General features: G+C 44.6%; 1 protein-coding gene across 1 annotated transcript in view; it reads left to right on the top strand.

Moving 5' to 3' along the window:
• Nucleotides 1-17,470, top strand: part of LOC144495851 (exostosin-1-like) — a 190,294-nt gene that overhangs the window by 128,797 nt on the left and 44,027 nt on the right. Inside the window, exon 2 of the mRNA XM_078216489.1 lies at nucleotides 14,218-14,311. Coding sequence (XP_078072615.1) covers nucleotides 14,218-14,311 — 94 coding nt within the window. The remainder of the gene's footprint in view (nucleotides 1-14,217; nucleotides 14,312-17,470) is intronic.

Raw genomic sequence — 17,470 nt, 5'->3', positions numbered from 1 at the left:
TTAGTTTGAGCAGAATCTAATTCTTGCTTCTAATAGCTATGTTTCCATATTACTAAGTATCCCTAATTTACAGGCTGTCTCACTACGAAATATCTGGTTTGAGAAATGAGAGACATGCACAATACTGTTTCCAATCCTCTCAAGTGTGGCACAGCTGGTCACAAAGTTATTTGTAACTTGATCAATGGTGTGTCAGAGATGAAAATAGTAAAAAAAACAGACCAGAAGTAATTTGCTTCAAGTCTTTCTGAAAGTATTGGGGTACTCATTTTTGCTAACGATACATTATTGTGAGGAGGATCTAGGATCTAATCCACTCTACTTAATGGGTTGCAATGTGTAATCACCTAATTATAACAATGCTATGATTTTTAAAATAATTTTCACTATATTAATGCAAGATTGTATTTTTTCCCATGAAGGTTCTTTCTAAAGCATGCCAAATGCCAATAATTTGCATTTTAAAACAAATGTGCAAGTGCCTGATTTGTGTCCCTCTTTCTATGATTTTCTCCAGCTGTGTTGTGATCAATAGGAACAAATGATAAAAACAAAATGATTTTCTTCTGTATCTCTGCGCACACTAAAGTGGCTTTTTTATGTGAAATATAGGTGTTTTAGTGATTCCACTAACAACCACTTCTGCCTATTATGGTTGGCTCTAATATTTAGCCAATTACATTATGCCTCGATCTGAATATTTGCATTTAGTGGTTTTGTATGAAACAATAAATTTTTGGGGGATTCGAGAGATGAAGAAGAAAAGGACCAAGCTGATGCATTCTTGTAAGAATCTTAACAGAGGTGCAGTGGAAACAATATATTTTCTTGTCTATTTGGTAGTGTAAATACCACACAAAATATGAAGTATCATTTGCTCAAACATTGTAAATCAATTTGAGTTGCTACCATACTATCTAATAGACCACTTGTCCAGACAGAGTTTTGCGATACTGAATGGATAAATTTTGAAGTAATTCTCTTCATGGCAGTGCAAAGGCTCAGTTATGCTGCATGGCAGATTTCTTGATTTAAGTGGATGCTTTGGATCCTAGTTTGAAACTTTTCCCTGGTGAATCCAGAGGTTTTTGGCCTTCACGTCACACTGGGCTGATCATATTGGGTAAAGTGATTTAGAAAGACTTGTGCTTTATTTTTGGAAAGGAATGCTATTGCAGATTACTAACTACACTTGCATATTGCCAACATAAAGAAATGCTAAGCATGAGTAAAGTAATGATATTGGGGTGATGTGGGAATAATGTGTGTTTTAACTCGTAATGTCATAGCTAATTTACATTGACCAACATTCCTGATAGTAGACTTGGTAGTTCTGACTATTCCTATATCTTGAAAAATAAATCTCATACTACCTTTTGGCTTATAAACCAAAAGTACTTAATTAAGCAGATTGCCTAATTTTATATTTTTAAATATCATGGCATAAGTTCAATCACTGCACGATATTTTTATGAAGCCATTGTTAACCAGCTGGCCAGAATCGTTGGAAAATGTCTTGGGATTAATGCATCTGTCTATTTCTATTTCCCACCCCTCCCACTGTTTCTTCCTTTAGCTATTAGAGTTTTGCCTGGCATCCATTCAGCACTACCACCTGACAGCTGACAGAAATGGAGAGTTTGTCTCTTCCACTTTTGGTCTATTGTGGTGTACGTTTTATTGCTAAGTTATTGTTTTCTGTATTTGGTAAGATTGTGTGTTGATCTAAATGAATGAACTAATCTAACTGATGAAAAAACAGTTTTTATTCTTTTACATTTGAGTTTTAGTTCAAGTATTCCCAAGTCTGCTACAGCATGAGCTGGCCGGATACAGAGCAAAGCTGCTTCTGCTTAGCTCCAACTTCACGAATTGCTCTTCCTGCAGGAGTGTCAATTAAGCTTTCTATGCCACATAGAGTTTGAGTTAATGCTGCTGTTAATTTACATACATCTCTTAAGTTGCTGATGTTAACGTCTTGGTGTTAGTCACAGCAGTGCAAAATGCTTTCCTGTCTTCTAGGACTGTGAAATCCCCTTTATTTTCTGTTTCCTGCAGTTATCTCTTTTAGACCAAATTAATTAATTCATTTTTTGGGGGTCTATGGCCAACAAAGCCTGTTTAAGACTACCTTTACTCATCACACGTATAGTTCCTATATCTTTGGGTGTTAGTAGACTCTGTTAGTTTATCCATCTCAGTTTATTACAAAAGTTCAAAGTTTTAACAGCACAGAAAGGAGCCATTTGGCCAAATTGACACGTGTCAATGCTTCATACAGGTTTTCTCTCCAAATAATTTCATCTAACCTGGCTGATTTTATTTGCAATGGCACCATGGGAACCAGAGGCCCTCGACTACTTTAGCCAAAGTAATCATGTGTTAGCCTTCATGACCTGTTATTGGATGGGGATGGGTAAGGACCACGTCCTCCAAGCAAAGCGCAATCCTGCCCTTACCTAACCTTTATGCAGGTACACTTTCCACCTGCAGTTCACTAGATAACGATTGGGGACCAAAGCACTTTTTAACCTCCTTACCCCACTCTGGGAATACATGATCATTTGTAGTGTCACTGCTGCTCCCCAACTGTGAGCAAATAATGGTACAGATTAAGGGTTAAATTTGAGGTCATACCTCAGAACTCTGCTCTCCTCTGTCCTACCCTTGGGTGTTTTGGATCAGTGTGTTTAAAGTTTATGATCTTCATCATTCCACCTTTCTTTAAGACAGTCATTATTCATAATACAAGGCTGCCAAAATTTGGCAAATTGTCAATATGTTCTTGATTCTTGGTTAATACTAGGAACACAATCTGAAGGTATCTGCATTACAACTGCAATACTTGCTGATACCGTAAGCAACTAAAAGATCTCCACCTAATTTGATAATTACCGATCAAGAGTTTGTATCATGACCTTTTGAGTGTACAAGTGTGGAACATGAACTCAGCTGTGTTGTACAAGGGGTTTAAAATCACAATGCATACTGTGCAAATAGTTCTGAGAGTTCTCAGCAAGATATCTCTCAGGATTTCAATTTATTGTTCTTATCCTGAACCATGGGGAATTATTTTGAAGAGTGTAGATACTGTGCTAATGAAATGCACCGATCTCAAAATGTGGTTTTAGCATGTAATTTTGGGCCTGTTTGACGGTTGCCATAATTTGAACTTGCTTGAAGGTGCTAAAGGAGAATACTGCAGGTTTAGCACTCAAATATGGTTAGAAGCAATTTTCTTAGTGATGTAGTGGGTTACACTTCCACTTTCATTGGAGATATGGACTTGGGTGGCTGACACACAGTGGTAGGTTTCAGGATGGCTCGGGGATCAAGAATGCTCAGATTCTTAAGAGGGTCCAGAGGAGGATTGTCTTTACTTGTAGGGGCCAAAAGAGTCTACCTCACCCTCCAGTCTCTTTCTCGATCTCTACCTCACCCTCCAGTCTCCTTCTCAATCTCTTCCTCCTCATCTGGTTCCTGAGCTTGACTGTGGCACAATTGCTGGTTTCTCATGAACGCCAGATTGTGGGGCGTGAAGCAGATCACCAAGAATCAGAAGTCCTCCCTCCTATCCCTCCCTCCAGCAGCTCTGCTCCTCCTCCTCATTTTTTCTAATGGCAGACTAAGGAGCTTGGAGGGTGTTCCGAGAAAGATTTTGACGACTAAACATTCCCTCTCTCCCATAAGATATCCAATAAGTTAGAGAATTACAGCACTTAATCTTTTTAGACGAGGTCTTCAAGAGAATTTCTGGTGAAGTCCCGAAGCAACTCCAAATGTGTTTTTAAAAGTCCTCTTTGAATCAAATGAACAGGAAAGTCGTGCTCAAACCTCTGCAACGACTAGTTTACTCCAAATAAAAAGGACTCCCATTTATATAAACACCTTTCACAACCACCAATATCTTAAAGGGCTTTATAACCAAAGAGGTACTTTTATTTTTTCAGCATAGTCATTGTAGTCTAGGAAACACAGCAGCTAATTTGCACACAACAAGATCCCACAAACGGCAATGATGACCACTCATCTATTTTTGTGATATTGATTGAGGGATAGTATTGGCCAGGAATAGCTCGCTCTGCTTTTCTTCAGAAGTATGCTATAACATCTTTTACATTCACCTGAGAGGGCAGACCTCAGTTTAATGTCTCATCTGAAAAACAGCACCTCGGTAGCCATCAAAATGCTCGGCAACCTCTTTAGGAACATGAGAAGGCAATTTAAGTAGCAGTCAGCCCTTGATGATCTCCTGAGAGACCGTTTTTAGCGCTAAAGTCATAGAATCCTACAGTGCGGAAGGAGGCCATTCGACCCATCGCGTCTGCACCGACCACAATCCCACCCAGGCCCTATCCCATAACCCCATGCATTTACCCTAGCTAGTCCCCCTGACACTAAGGGGCAATTTAACATGGCCAATCCACCTAACCCAACATCTTTGATGGGAGGAAACTGGGGGAAACCCACATAGACACGGAGAATGTGAAACTCCACACAGTGACCCACGCCAGGAATTGAACCCGGGTCCCTGGCACCATGAGGCAGCAGTGCTAACCACTGTGCCACCATGCCACCCCTAAGCTTCAAACCTTTTGCCAATGTGGCGTCTTGCACTAAATGCAAGTTAAACAGCATTCCAGCTTAAGGCCCCATCTTAGCCATTCTGGAAGCTCTTTAGAATATTAATTCTGTGGGGATAATTCTGCCCTGTCTGCCCTTAGGTTTTTATTATCTAGCCAGTTCCTACTGACAGGTGTGGATGAATGATAAAAATCAAGCTTTCATTTTCAACACTTATTTGTCAGAGAACTCTCTTGGGTGAAATAGCTTTTGACTTTGATCTTCATTCTCTACATCCATTCCAAATGCAACTTGTCTTGCACAATTTAAAGAAAGGGAGACAGCTGCAGGGGTGGTTGGGGGAGGGTGGGGGGGCATGGGTGGGAGCGATTGTTGTTGCATGTGATCAGTCCAAATGATGGAGGCTGTATGTGGAGGATCTATGGGTTTTATAATGTGTATTTATAGAATTCATCAGTGTGCCTGGGGGCGGGGTGAAGGCAGCACAGTGCCCTGGGGGCGGGGTGAAGGCAGCACAGTGCCCTGGGGGCGGGGTGAAGGCAGCACAGTGCCCTGGGGGCGGGGTGAAGGCAGCACAGTGCCCTGGGGGCGGGGTGAAGGCAGCACAGTGCCCTGGGGGCGGGGTGAAGGCAGCACAGTGCCCTGGGGGCGGGGTGAAGGCAGCACAGTGCCCTGGGGGCGGGGTGAAGGCAGCACAGTGCCCTGGGGGCGGGGTGAAGGCAGCACAGTGCCCTGGGGGCGGGGTGAAGGCAGCACAGTGCCCTGGGGGCGGGGTGAAGGCAGCACAGTGCCCTGGGGGCGGGGTGAAGGCAGCACAGTGCCCTGGGGGCGGGGTGAAGGCAGCACAGTGCCCTGGGGGCGGGGTGAAGGCAGCACAGTGCCCTGGGGGCGGGGTGAAGGCAGCACAGTGCCCTGGGGGCGGGGTGAAGGCAGCACAGTGCCCTGGGGGCGGGGTGAAGGCAGCACAGTGCCCTGGGGGCGGGGTGAAGGCAGCACAGTGCCCTGGGGGCGGGGTGAAGGCAGCACAGTGCCCTGGGGGCGGGGTGAAGGCAGCACAGTGCCCTGGGGGCGGGGTGAAGGCAGCACAGTGCCCTGGGGGCGGGGTGAAGGCAGCACAGTGCCCTGGGGGCGGGGTGAAGGCAGCACAGTGCCCTGGGGGCGGGGTGAAGGCAGCACAGTGCCCTGGGGGCGGGGTGAAGGCAGCACAGTGCCCTGGGGGCGGGGTGAAGGCAGCACAGTGCCCTGGGGGCGGGGTGAAGGCAGCACAGTGCCCTGGGGGCGGGGTGAAGGCAGCACAGTGCCCTGGGGGCGGGGTGAAGGCAGCACAGTGCCCTGGGGGCGGGGTGAAGGCAGCACAGTGCCCTGGGGGCGGGGTGAAGGCAGCACAGTGCCCTGGGGGCGGGGTGAAGGCAGCACAGTGCCCTGGGGGCGGGGTGAAGGCAGCACAGTGCCCTGGGGGCGGGGTGAAGGCAGCACAGTGCCCTGGGGGCGGGGTGAAGGCAGCACAGTGCCCTGGGGGCGGGGTGAAGGCAGCACAGTGCCCTGGGGGCGGGGTGAAGGCAGCACAGTGCCCTGGGGGCGGGGTGAAGGCAGCACAGTGCCCTGGGGGCGGGGTGAAGGCAGCACAGTGCCCTGGGGGCGGGGTGAAGGCAGCACAGTGCCCTGGGGGCGGGGTGAAGGCAGCACAGTGCCCTGGGGGCGGGGTGAAGGCAGCACAGTGCCCTGGGGGCGGGGTGAAGGCAGCACAGTGCCCTGGGGGCGGGGTGAAGGCAGCACAGTGCCCTGGGGGCGGGGTGAAGGCAGCACAGTGCCCTGGGGGCGGGGTGAAGGCAGCACAGTGCCCTGGGGGCGGGGTGAAGGCAGCACAGCGCTCTGGGGGCGGGGTGAAGGCAGCACAGCGCCCTGGGGGCGGGGTGAAGGCAGCACAGTGCCCTGGGGGCGGGGTGAAGGCAGCACAGTGCCCTGGGGGCGGGGTGAAGGCAGCACAGTGCCCTGGGGGCGGGGTGAAGGCAGCACAGTGCCCTGGGGGTGCTGTTAGAATGAAAGTGGAAGAGGTTTGGAGGGAATGGGTGGCTCTGAATTGGAATGGGGTGGCAGAGGAGGGTGGAGAAGTGTGATTATTGAGGTAATCTTTGGGGAAATAACTGCTTGGTGGGTTGAATGTCAATAATCCAATGTGTTATTTATGTATAATATTTTTTTGATTGAAGGTATATCAATATTGTGGTTTAGAAGTGTTCAGAATTGATCAGAATGCACAATTTTAATGTAAGGTCTAAAATTTGTAGAAAAGCAGCCAGACGCACACCTCACCACAACTTCGATAGAATTGTATTTCAAATTCTAAATTTGCAATCCATAACCTTCATTTAATATCCTGCACAAATCTTCAGCTTCCAGTTCATGGTTTACTGTTTCCAAATGAGAAACGAGAATGACAGATAGAAAAATCTAAAGTAATAAAGTGTCTTTAATGTGTAGTTAATTTTATTGAACCTTGAAATGTGGCACTTTCTTGGGGCTCTTCTGGGAAATCAGTGCAGATGTTGGGGGTTATTTTCCAGCCTCGCTGTGCCTGATGCAGATCACAATTTTGGAAAATAGAGTCCGGGCCAAAAAGTGGGTTTCCTGCCCAGCGCCAAACAGTTTGCAATTGTCCCAGTCCCTTTCTAGTGACGTAAACAAGATAGTGTCCAACCGGGCTCACTGGCCATGTTTCTCCCCTCCCCTCCCAGAACTGGTGGCAACTTGTCATTCTCAAAAACTGACTTGAGTGTGGGACACTTGCGGTCCAGTCTGCACTGGGTAGACTAGCACGGATCACCTCAGTTTTTTTGCTGTTTTGACACTTAATCATTTTTTGGGAAAATCGTGTCTGTTGACTTGATATTACCAGAAGAAATCATGGGCATTATAGTAAGGCTTAAACCATTATCTCTGCGCCAGTGCAAACTATTCAACTGGCAGAACAGAGCAATTCCATTTTCTTGTCCTTTTTGTGAAATTGGGATGAAAAGCATGACCATAAATCCGAAGTCTGCTTAATTTTAGCCTGGAATGAGTTTGCATTGGACCTTGCATGATTAATATCATTGTTCCAATGTTTTATAATATGGGTAGGTTTACATTTAAGTATCATATATGATTAAGATTTACCTTTCTAATAAGATCATGCCTTTTTTGCTAGGTTGTCTAGTGCTAATTTAATGTAATTATAGATAAGGACCTTTCTAAATTTTTAACTGATTTCCACTGATTAAATTCACAAATTTATTTTGGGTGCTAAATTAATAAGAGTTTACTCCCTAGTTAGAGAATTTTACTCCCATGTAATAGTGATATCGCCACAAGTGTTGCATGCTGCATGTGCAGTGGCACAGTTACCACGCTGAAGGCATTGGTCCGTAACTTGCGGTACGAATCCTGACTTCTGGGGATTGTGCACAGCACTTGCGCATTGGGACAATACAGAAGTCCCGACACACAGACGTGTACTGAAAGCACTCCAATTTGAAACCTCCGGTTTGTTTTTAAAAAAGTTTTCAAGATTGAAGCACTGCGCTGAAGTTTCTCCCTAACTTTGCTTACTTGCCCCGATCATAGGTGAGTATTTACACTTATTTATTTGCACACTTTTTTCTGCTCTATCTACCTGCAGCGAGTAGAGGCAGCAGACATTCTTTGGGTGGGTTTTTTTGTAAATGTGCTTTAAAAATGTTTAAAGTATAAAATGCACAGAAAGTGAGAGAATTTTTAAAATGCATTTTTACAACTTTGTCATGGCATACCGTTAATTCCAGTAAAAAGTGCGTTCATATATAACAGTGGATTTGCAGTGTTGGTAATAAGTTTCAGCAGAAGTCTATTTGGATTTTATATATTCTAAGCAGTGTTGTTTATCCCAATTTTAAGAGTCTCCCTGATGCAATGTTAATCCTTAGAAACCTCAAGATGTAGAGTGAAATGAGTCCCACATTTACAGTGGGAAGTATGCAACTTAGCTATTTCAAAACTTTAGTAAAGTGTATTCCTTAAGATGACACATGCAAGTCTCCTGTAAGCTGATCTGAACTATCTCTGATAGGTATTGCAGAATCCAGTGCATGTTGAAAATCTGGAGTCATGTTCCGCCACTGCTGGTAAATCACACTTTTAGCTTGGCTTCTTAAAATCACCGAAGTTCTTTTGAGGCTTCGACGTAGGCGCAGAAATCATGAGCGAAAAGTCAGGTTACGCGTGAAATGTATAACTAATATGTCCAAACCCTACCCCTCCTCACATCCATCCCTCCCTCCCTTACCACCTCGTTTACAGAGACAACAGAACCGTTGTGTTAAAGAGAAAAAATATATTTTAATTGCAAGGAATTTGAAAAGATGAGGCAATTAAACAAAATGTAAGAGTGCAGCTGTTCAAGTAAAATGTTTAGTTAAATGTTAAAATATCAAATAAAAGCAAATTACTGCGCTTGCTGGAATCTGAAACCAAAAGAGAAAATGCTGGAAAATCTCAGCAGATCAGGCAGCATCTGTAAGGAGAGAAAAGAGCTGACATTTCGAGTCCAGGTGACCCTTTGTCAAAGCTAAAAGGCATAGAAAGTGGAAGACATTTATACTGCAGGGTGAGGGAATGAAAGGTGAATCATAGCCATAGAAACTAGGGGAAAAGACTGCTAATAGCTGTCCACAGAGAGAATAAAGGGTGTGAATGGCCAAACAGCAGAGAAGCTGTAAGCAACTGGAAGGTCAGGGTCCTGATTGCGCACAGACTGAAGGTGCTCAACAAAGCGATCACCCAGTCTACGCTTGGTCTCTACAATATAGAGGAGACCACATTGAGAGCAGCGAATACAATGGACCAAATTGAAAGAGGTGCAAGTGAAATGCTGCTGAACTTGGAATGAATATTTTGGACCTTGGATGGTGAGCATAGAAGAGGCAAAGGGACAGGTGTTACACCTTCTGTGATTGCATGGGAAGGTGCCATGAGTGACGGGAGAGGTATTGGGTATAGTGGAGGAGTGGACGAGGTTATCCCGGAGGGAATGGTCTCTGCGGAATGCTGACAGAGGGAGTGAAGGGAAGATGTGTTTGGTGGTAGCATCATGCTGGAGTTGGCAAAAATGGCAGAGGATTGCATGCGGAAGCTGGTGGGATGAAATGTGAGAACAAAGCGGACTCTATCCCTTTCTGGAAGGGAGGGGAGGGAGTGAGGGTCATGGCGCGGGAGATGGACTTCATGCTGTTGAGGCACGCTGCCCTGTCGACAACTGTAGATGAGAATCCACGGTTGAGGAAAAAGGAGCACATATTAGAAGCACCACTTTGGAAGGTGGCACCATCGGAACAAATGCGACAGAGGCGAAGGAGCTGAGAGAAAGGGATGGAGTCCTTACAGGATGTGGGGTGTGAAGTGCTGTACTCCAGATAGCTGTGGGAGTCAGTGGGCTTGTAGTGAATATTGGTAGATAATCTATTGCTGGAAATGGAGACAGAAAGGTCAAGGAAGGGAAGGGAAGTGTCTGAGGTGGACCAGGTGAAGGCAATGGAGGGGTGGAAACTGGAAGCAAAGTTGATGAATTTTTCGAGGTCTGGACGAGAGCATGAAGCGGCGCCAAAATAGTCATCGATGTACCGATAAAGAAGTTGTGGGAGGGGACTTGGGTAGGCCTGGAACAAGGAATGTACCCCATTTTTAAAAAAGACGCATGCAGGTACCCATTGCTACTCCGTTGATTTGGAGAGTGTGAGATGAGCTAAAAGAGGGGTTGTTGAGAGATAGAACGAGTTCAGCCAGGCGGAGGAGAATGGTAGTGGATGGGAATTGTTCAGGCCTCTCCAAGAAAGAAGTGACAAGCTCTCAGGCCATCCTGGTGTGGGATGGAGGTATAGAGAGATTGCACGTCTATGGTGAATAGGAGGCGGTTAGGGCCTGCGAACTGGAAGCTGTAAATATGACGCAGGGCATCAGAGGAATCCCGGATGTAGGGGGGGAGGGAATAGACCAGGGGAGTGAGGATGGAGTCAAGATAAGAAGAAATAAGTTCAGTGGCGCAGGCGCATGCTGACACAATGGGCCTACCAGGACAGTCCTTTTTGTGGATTTTGGGAAGTAGGTAGAAGCAGCTGTCCGGTTTTGGGAGACTGAGGTTGGAAGCTGTGGAGGAATGTATCCAGAGGAAATGAGGTCAGTGACGGTGTTGGAGATAATGGCTAGATGTTCAGTGGTGTGGTCATGGTCCCAGGGGGAAGTAGGAGGAAGTATCTGAGAATTGGCGCTCAGCCGCTGCGAGGTAGAGATCAGTATGCCTGACTACAACAGCACCCCCTTTGTCGGCAGGTTTGACAATGAGTTGGACCTGAGAGAGCGAAGGGCGGAAAGTTCGGAAGGAGAGAGGTTGGAATGGGTGAGGGGGGCAGAAAAATTGAGACGGCCAATGTCCTGACAACAGTTTCCAATGAAAAGATCGTGGGCAGGTAATTGTCCTGGTGGGGGTGTCTAATTGGAGGCAGAATGTTGGAGGCACGTGAAAGGATCTGTGGAATGCGGGGAGGACTCAAACCCCTTTGTTTTCATTCTATTTTATTTAATTTTTTACTGTTCTCTACCTTTTATTTCTTTATTGTCTGTCTTCATTTTTCTCCCCTTCCCCCCACACTTTCCCCCTACTTCATCCCCCTTCCCTTACCTTTTCTCACCCCCTCTTCCCCTTTTCTACATTCTACCTCTGTCCCATTTCTTCCCCCTCCCCCAACATCTTCATCTGTCACAGCTTACAGCTTCTCTGCCGTTTGGCCATTCACATCCTTTATTCTCTCTGTAGACAGCTATTAGCAGTCTTTTCTCCTGGTTTCTATGGCTATGACTCACCTTTCATTCCCTCACCCTGCAGTATAAATATCTCCCACTTTCTATGCCTTTTAACTTTGACAAAGGGTCATCTGGACTCGAAATGTCAGCTCTTTTCTCTCCTTACAGATGCTGCCAGACCTGCTGAGATTTTCCAGTGTTTTCTCTTTTGGTTCAAATATCAAAGTTTTGTTTTTATAATATTTTTGTTAATAAATGTTTTCCATTAAACTTTACAAAATTCTACTAAAGCTTTATTGAAACATTAAGTCAACACACTTGAATATGGAAATATGCAAATGCTTTATTGAAACACCAAAACACAACAGTTAAATATGAGAGAATTATAAATGAAGTAAACAAGGCAGAAGAATACTAATGATACACATGGTAGTTTAGATTTTCCATGGCCCAAAATGTGAACTATTCTTTGCTCAGCCTCGTGCAATTAGCTGTCTAAATCATGCTCTGAGAAGTTCTGATTTTTCTTCCCAATTACATTTTCAGTTTCCATATTCTAAATTAAAACATACGAACACTTATAAGCATGCCACACGTAAAGTTATATCATAACATAATGCAGATTTTTATATCCTATGTTGCAAGCCTTACTTCAAGTAGTTCAGCTTTGTGAAGAAGCCAAGATGGTGATGAACAAAATATATTTCGAACAGTTTTGTTTGCTTTTTCCTTTTTTATTGGTTGCCCATTCTTTATTTATCAAATTTGAAATTTCTGTAATCAAGCTTTTAAGTTGTAATTGATGCAAATATGTATGTCAAGTGCAATAATTTTGTGTGCATAAACATTTGGCACATGAAGTGTAATATAGAAACCACTTTTCATCACCTCATGAACCTTTAACTAACATGTTTTTAAGTTTATTTATTCATCACAAGTAAGGCTTACATTAACACTGCAATGAAGTTACTGTGAAATTCCCCTAGTCGCCACAGTCCGGCACTTGTTCGGGTCAATGCACCTAACCAGCACGTCTTTCAGAGTGGGAGGAAACCGGAACACCCGGAGGAAACCCAAACAGACATGTGGAGAACGTGCAAACTCCACACAGACAATGACCCAAGCCAGGAATCGAACCCAGGTTCCTGGCGCTGTGAAGCAGCAGTGCTAACCACTATGCTATCGTGCCATGTGAAGTAAGAGAATGGTTTCAGAATCTTTCCAACCTCTGCACTAGTTTTGTTCCATTGCATAAGGAAGGAGCAAACACATTATGCCATGAATGCCCTCTGACTGCATTGTTCATGTTGCTCTTATTTGACACTTAAAAGAGGTGACTTAGGGTAAAATGAATATCTTATTCTCTACAGTACATATAATCATACTTAATGGGCAATGTGAAAAGTATCTAAGTAGCTATGAAAGGCAGCTGGTTTGGGCCTAAACCTCTTGGAAATAGCCTGTTGGGTTGCGACTGTCTCATCATGGAATCATTTAATATTTTCCAAAATAAATGTATGTTACTGCTGTAAGTTTTAAGCAGCAAACTATTAGATCTGAAATTTCAGACAATCAATTAACTGACTTCTCTCTCTGATGAAATTGCTGGTTGAATGAACTTCAGTTGGCAGAGTGGGACTTAATTTAGAGAGAACTCTGTAATCAGTTCCAGATCATGAACTTTCTACTTCTAACTATGACTAAAGTCATCAGAGTCTCTATTTTCAGTTAATTTTGAGTCCATGTTTTAAAAAAGAGTACTTCTACTTTGAAATCAGTTGTGATTGTTTTAGACAGAATGATTTTTATATATTTAAACCATGCAGGCATTCTTAATTTATGACCTTTTCTTCTGCAAGGTTTTTTTCAGTAAATGGTTCTTAAGCAGTGCATTTTGCACTAATAGGTATTCTAAATAGAATATTGGCTTATTCTCTTTTGCCTATCCTGTGTGAATATAAAATAGCTTTACATTCTTTAAGATATGTTTGCTTTTCCTTGTCTGTGAGCTAGGATTTGGTAGGTGCTGGGAAGAACCGAGATCCAAGCTCCATTGAGAATGGCAGGGAGTAGGACAGGAAAGAAACTTGTCTCTATAGTGTGAAGCACATAAAATTGACATTTCATCCTGCATTTCTTCAACGTTGGATCAATATAGCATGCGTTTACAAAGCAATGTCTGACAAGCCAGGTTGCTGCTCCAGACTGAACTATATATCCTCATTGCACTGCAGAAAGTAGTGGATTTCTGGATTATTAATATATTTTGAAGGCTACCTCACCTCTACCACTGCCATGCCTGAAGTCAGCTAATTCAGCATGTATAGGGGGTTGAACTGGCACCTTTGGTATTGCTAGATAATTCCCTGAGTAAACTTCCTGAACCATTTGGAGAGCACATCATTACGCATTTCAAGAATCCAGTGACAAGTTAATAGTGTTGTTTTGTTGAACTAGTATTCCTGTGAATTTAAATCCTGCCATGGCAGCTTGAGAATTTGAAGTCAGAAGCTGATATCAGTGAAGTGGCGTTGAAGCTGTTGGATTGTCATTAAAAACCCAACTGGTTCGCAAATGTACTCTTGGAAAGAGGAAATCTGCCATACATATCTGATCTGGCCTTTGAATCCTGTCGCAAAATACAGTGGCTCGTAATTGCCCTCTTAAGCAAACCACTTGCTTAGGGCATCTAGAAACTCTCAAATGCCAGCCTCACCTTATCCCAAGAATTAAGCTTGAAATAATTAACTACTTTTTGTTAATTTGATTTTATAGAATGTGATTTAGTTTTTAAACAATTTGTTCCTATTTATTCTTTCCTAGATATGATTATCGTGAGATGTTGCACAATTCCACCTTCTGTTTGGTTCCACGAGGCCGTAGACTGGGATCTTTCCGGTTTCTGGAGGCTTTACAGGTAACTGATAAAGAATATAGATAAAGCAGTGTTTTTTTTATAGTTATGAACATAAGGTGAAAAATGTGCAGCACTACACACAAAAAAAGTAATCTGATTAACCAGAGTCTTTTAGTGCATGAGTAACTAAACTGTGACTTCAACGTCTAGCAATCCAGTCCTTAAACCATAGAAACTCGGATCCAAAATCAGGATTAATCCTGTTTGAAATTTATCGTTTGGAAAGAACAATTATTTAATGCTGCATCACTAAAATAAATGCACCTTAGTTCCAATATGTGGAGTTGCCGGTATTGGACTGGGGTAGGCACAGTAAGTAGTCTCACAACACCAGGTTAAAGTCCAACAGGTTTATTTGGTACCACGAGCTTTTGGAGCGTTGCCCCTTCATCAGGTGAGTGAAGAGTTCAGTTCACAAACATGGCATATATAGCCACAAACTCAATTTACAAGATAACGGTTGGAATGTGAGTCTTAACAGGTAATCAAGTCTTTACAGATGCAGACAGTGAGAGTGGAGAGAGGGTTAAGCACAGGTTAAAGAGGTGTAAATTGCCGCCAGCCAGGACAGTTAGTGAGATTTTGCAAATCCAGGCAAGTCGTGGGGGTTACAGATAGTGTGACATGAACCCAAGATCCCGGTTGAGGCCTCGTGTGCGGAACTTGGCTATCAGTTTCTGCTCAGTGATTCTGCGTTGTCGTGTGTCGTGGAGGCGCCTTGAAGAACGCTTACCCGAAGATCAGAGGCTGAATGCCCTTGACTGCTGAAGTGTTCCCCGACAGGAAGAGAACACTCCTGCCTGGTGATTGTTGAGCGGTGTCCATTCATCCGTTGTCGTAGCGTCTCCATGGTCTCGCCAATGTACCATGCCTCGGGACATCCTTTCCTGCAGCGTATCAGGTAGACAATGTTGGCCGAGTTGCAAGAGTATGTACCATGTACCTGGTGGATGATGTTCTCACGTGAGATGATGGCATCCGTGTCGATGATCCGGCACGTCTTGCAGAGGTTGTGGTGTCGTGGTCACTGTTCTCCTGAAGGCTGGATAGTTTGCTGCGTACAATGGTCTGTTTGAGGTTGTGCGGTTGTTTGAATGCAAGAAGTGGGGGGCCTTGGTGTGGGGATGGCCTTGGCGAGATGTTTGTCTTCATCGATGACATGTTGAAGGCTCTGGAGAAGATGTCATAGCTTCTCCGCTCCGGGGAAGTACTGGATGATGAAGGGTACTCCGTCCACCGTGTCCTGTGTTTGTCTTCTGAGGAGGTCTGCGGTTTTTCACTGTAGTACATTGGAACTGTCGATTGATGAGCGCCATATCCTGTTCTTACGAGGGCGTCTTTCAGCGTCTGTAGGTGTCTGTTGCAATCCTCCTTGTCTGAGCAGATCCTGTGTATACAGAGGGCTTGTCCGTAGGGGATGGCTTCTTTAATGTGTTTAGGGTGGAAGCTGGAGAAGTGCAGCATCGTGAGGGGTTATCCGTGGGCTTGCGGTACAGTGAAGTGCTGAGGTGACTGTCCTTGATGGAGATGTGTGTCCAAGATTGCAACCGATTCTGGAGAGAAGTCCATGGTGAGTCTGATGGTGGGATGGAACTTGTTGATGTCATCGTATAGTTGTTTGTGATTGATCGCCATGAGTCCAAAGGAAGAAAATGTCATCAATGTATCTAGTGTATCGCGTCGGTTGAAGGTCTTGTGCGGTGAAGAAATCTTGTTCGAACCTGTGCATGAAGATGTTGGCATATTGAGGTGCGAATTTGGTCCCCATGGCTGTTCCATGTGTCTGGATGAAGAACTGGTTGTTGAAGGTGAAGACATTGTGGTCCAGGATGAAGCGAATGAGTTGTAGAATCGCGTCTGGAGATTGGCAGTTGTCAGTGTTGAGTACTGAGGCAGTTGCAGCAATGCCATCGTCATGGAGGATGCTGGTGTAGAGTGCCGAGACATCCATTGTGACGAGGAGTGTTCTTGGTTCAACTGCTCCATGGGTGCTAAGTTTCTGTAAGAAGTCCGTAGTGTTGCGACAGAAGTTGGGGGTTCTTTGTACAATGGGTTTCAGGATGCCCTCGATGTAGCCAGAGAGTATCTCACACAGGGTCCCATTGCCTGATGCGATGGGACGGCTGGGTATGTTGGCCTTGTGTATCTTCGGGAGGCAGTAGAGATCTCCAACACGAGGAGTATGTTCCAATAAGTTGTGATGCACATTAATGACGATATGGATTTAAACTCTATATGTGGCTGCTGAAATTCCCTGATACACATCCAAAATCCATAAAGACCAAAAAGAATGGACACTCTTAAAAAGTGAATTGGATGGATCTAATTATGAGCTGCTTCCAAGTGAGGTCTGACCAGTGCATTAGAACAGGTTTTTTCAAAGTCGGGGTCTCGACTCAGGTGAATGTAAAAAGGATCGCGGTGTTCCCCAAAGATCACCTGACTTGGGTGCCAAGAGCGGCATATACTACTCTAAATGCAGTCAAACCCTACTGCCTCCATTTTTTAATCCCTTTGAACAGTAGCCAACGATGAGGCGACAGTGAGCAGGTCAGCTCGCCCTGCACGTACACTTGGCATGAATTCACTTGAAAGCCAGTTTCTTTCACTTGCGAGCAAGAGGAGAGGACTGTGGGCATAGATCATTTTGTTACAAGAAAGAGACGGTCAGAGACACTGATAGGCCCAGTGTACCCACTGGCCAGAATCTCGCACTGGGGTCAGTTGGAGAGAGCTGCTCTGGGGAGTCCACGACAGGACAGAGCAGTGCTACTGTTAGCTCTTGCAGAGCACCAGGGTGCCTCGAGTGAACAGCCTGAAAAAAACAAATTGGGACCAAAGCAGTATAAAGATTATTTCTTGAGATATGGGCCAGAATTCTCTGATGTTGCGACCGCTGCTAGCAAGAATGGAAAATTTGGCACTCAACCAAAACTCCATTCACTGCAGCTGGACTGGAGAATTCCAGTTTGGGTGAGGTTTATGCACATAAACTGAGGAATGAAATTCATGTTTTCTTCCTTGAGGAATCGTCCTCTTTGGCTGATTGGTTGGTGATGAAAGTTGGATGCTAACTCTGTCTTGCCTTGCAGACATCTTTTCGATTCTAAACTGGTCTGAACCTGAAATTGCAAGGAAAGGATAATTGTTTTCAGCACT

The sequence above is a fragment of the Mustelus asterias genome, chromosome 7 (assembly GCF_964213995.1).
Source record: "Mustelus asterias chromosome 7, sMusAst1.hap1.1, whole genome shotgun sequence".
In the NCBI taxonomy this organism is placed as follows: Eukaryota; Metazoa; Chordata; class Chondrichthyes; order Carcharhiniformes; family Triakidae; genus Mustelus; species Mustelus asterias.
The sequence above is the reverse complement of the archived record's forward strand: the minus strand, read 5'-3'. Positions and strand labels throughout refer to the sequence as shown.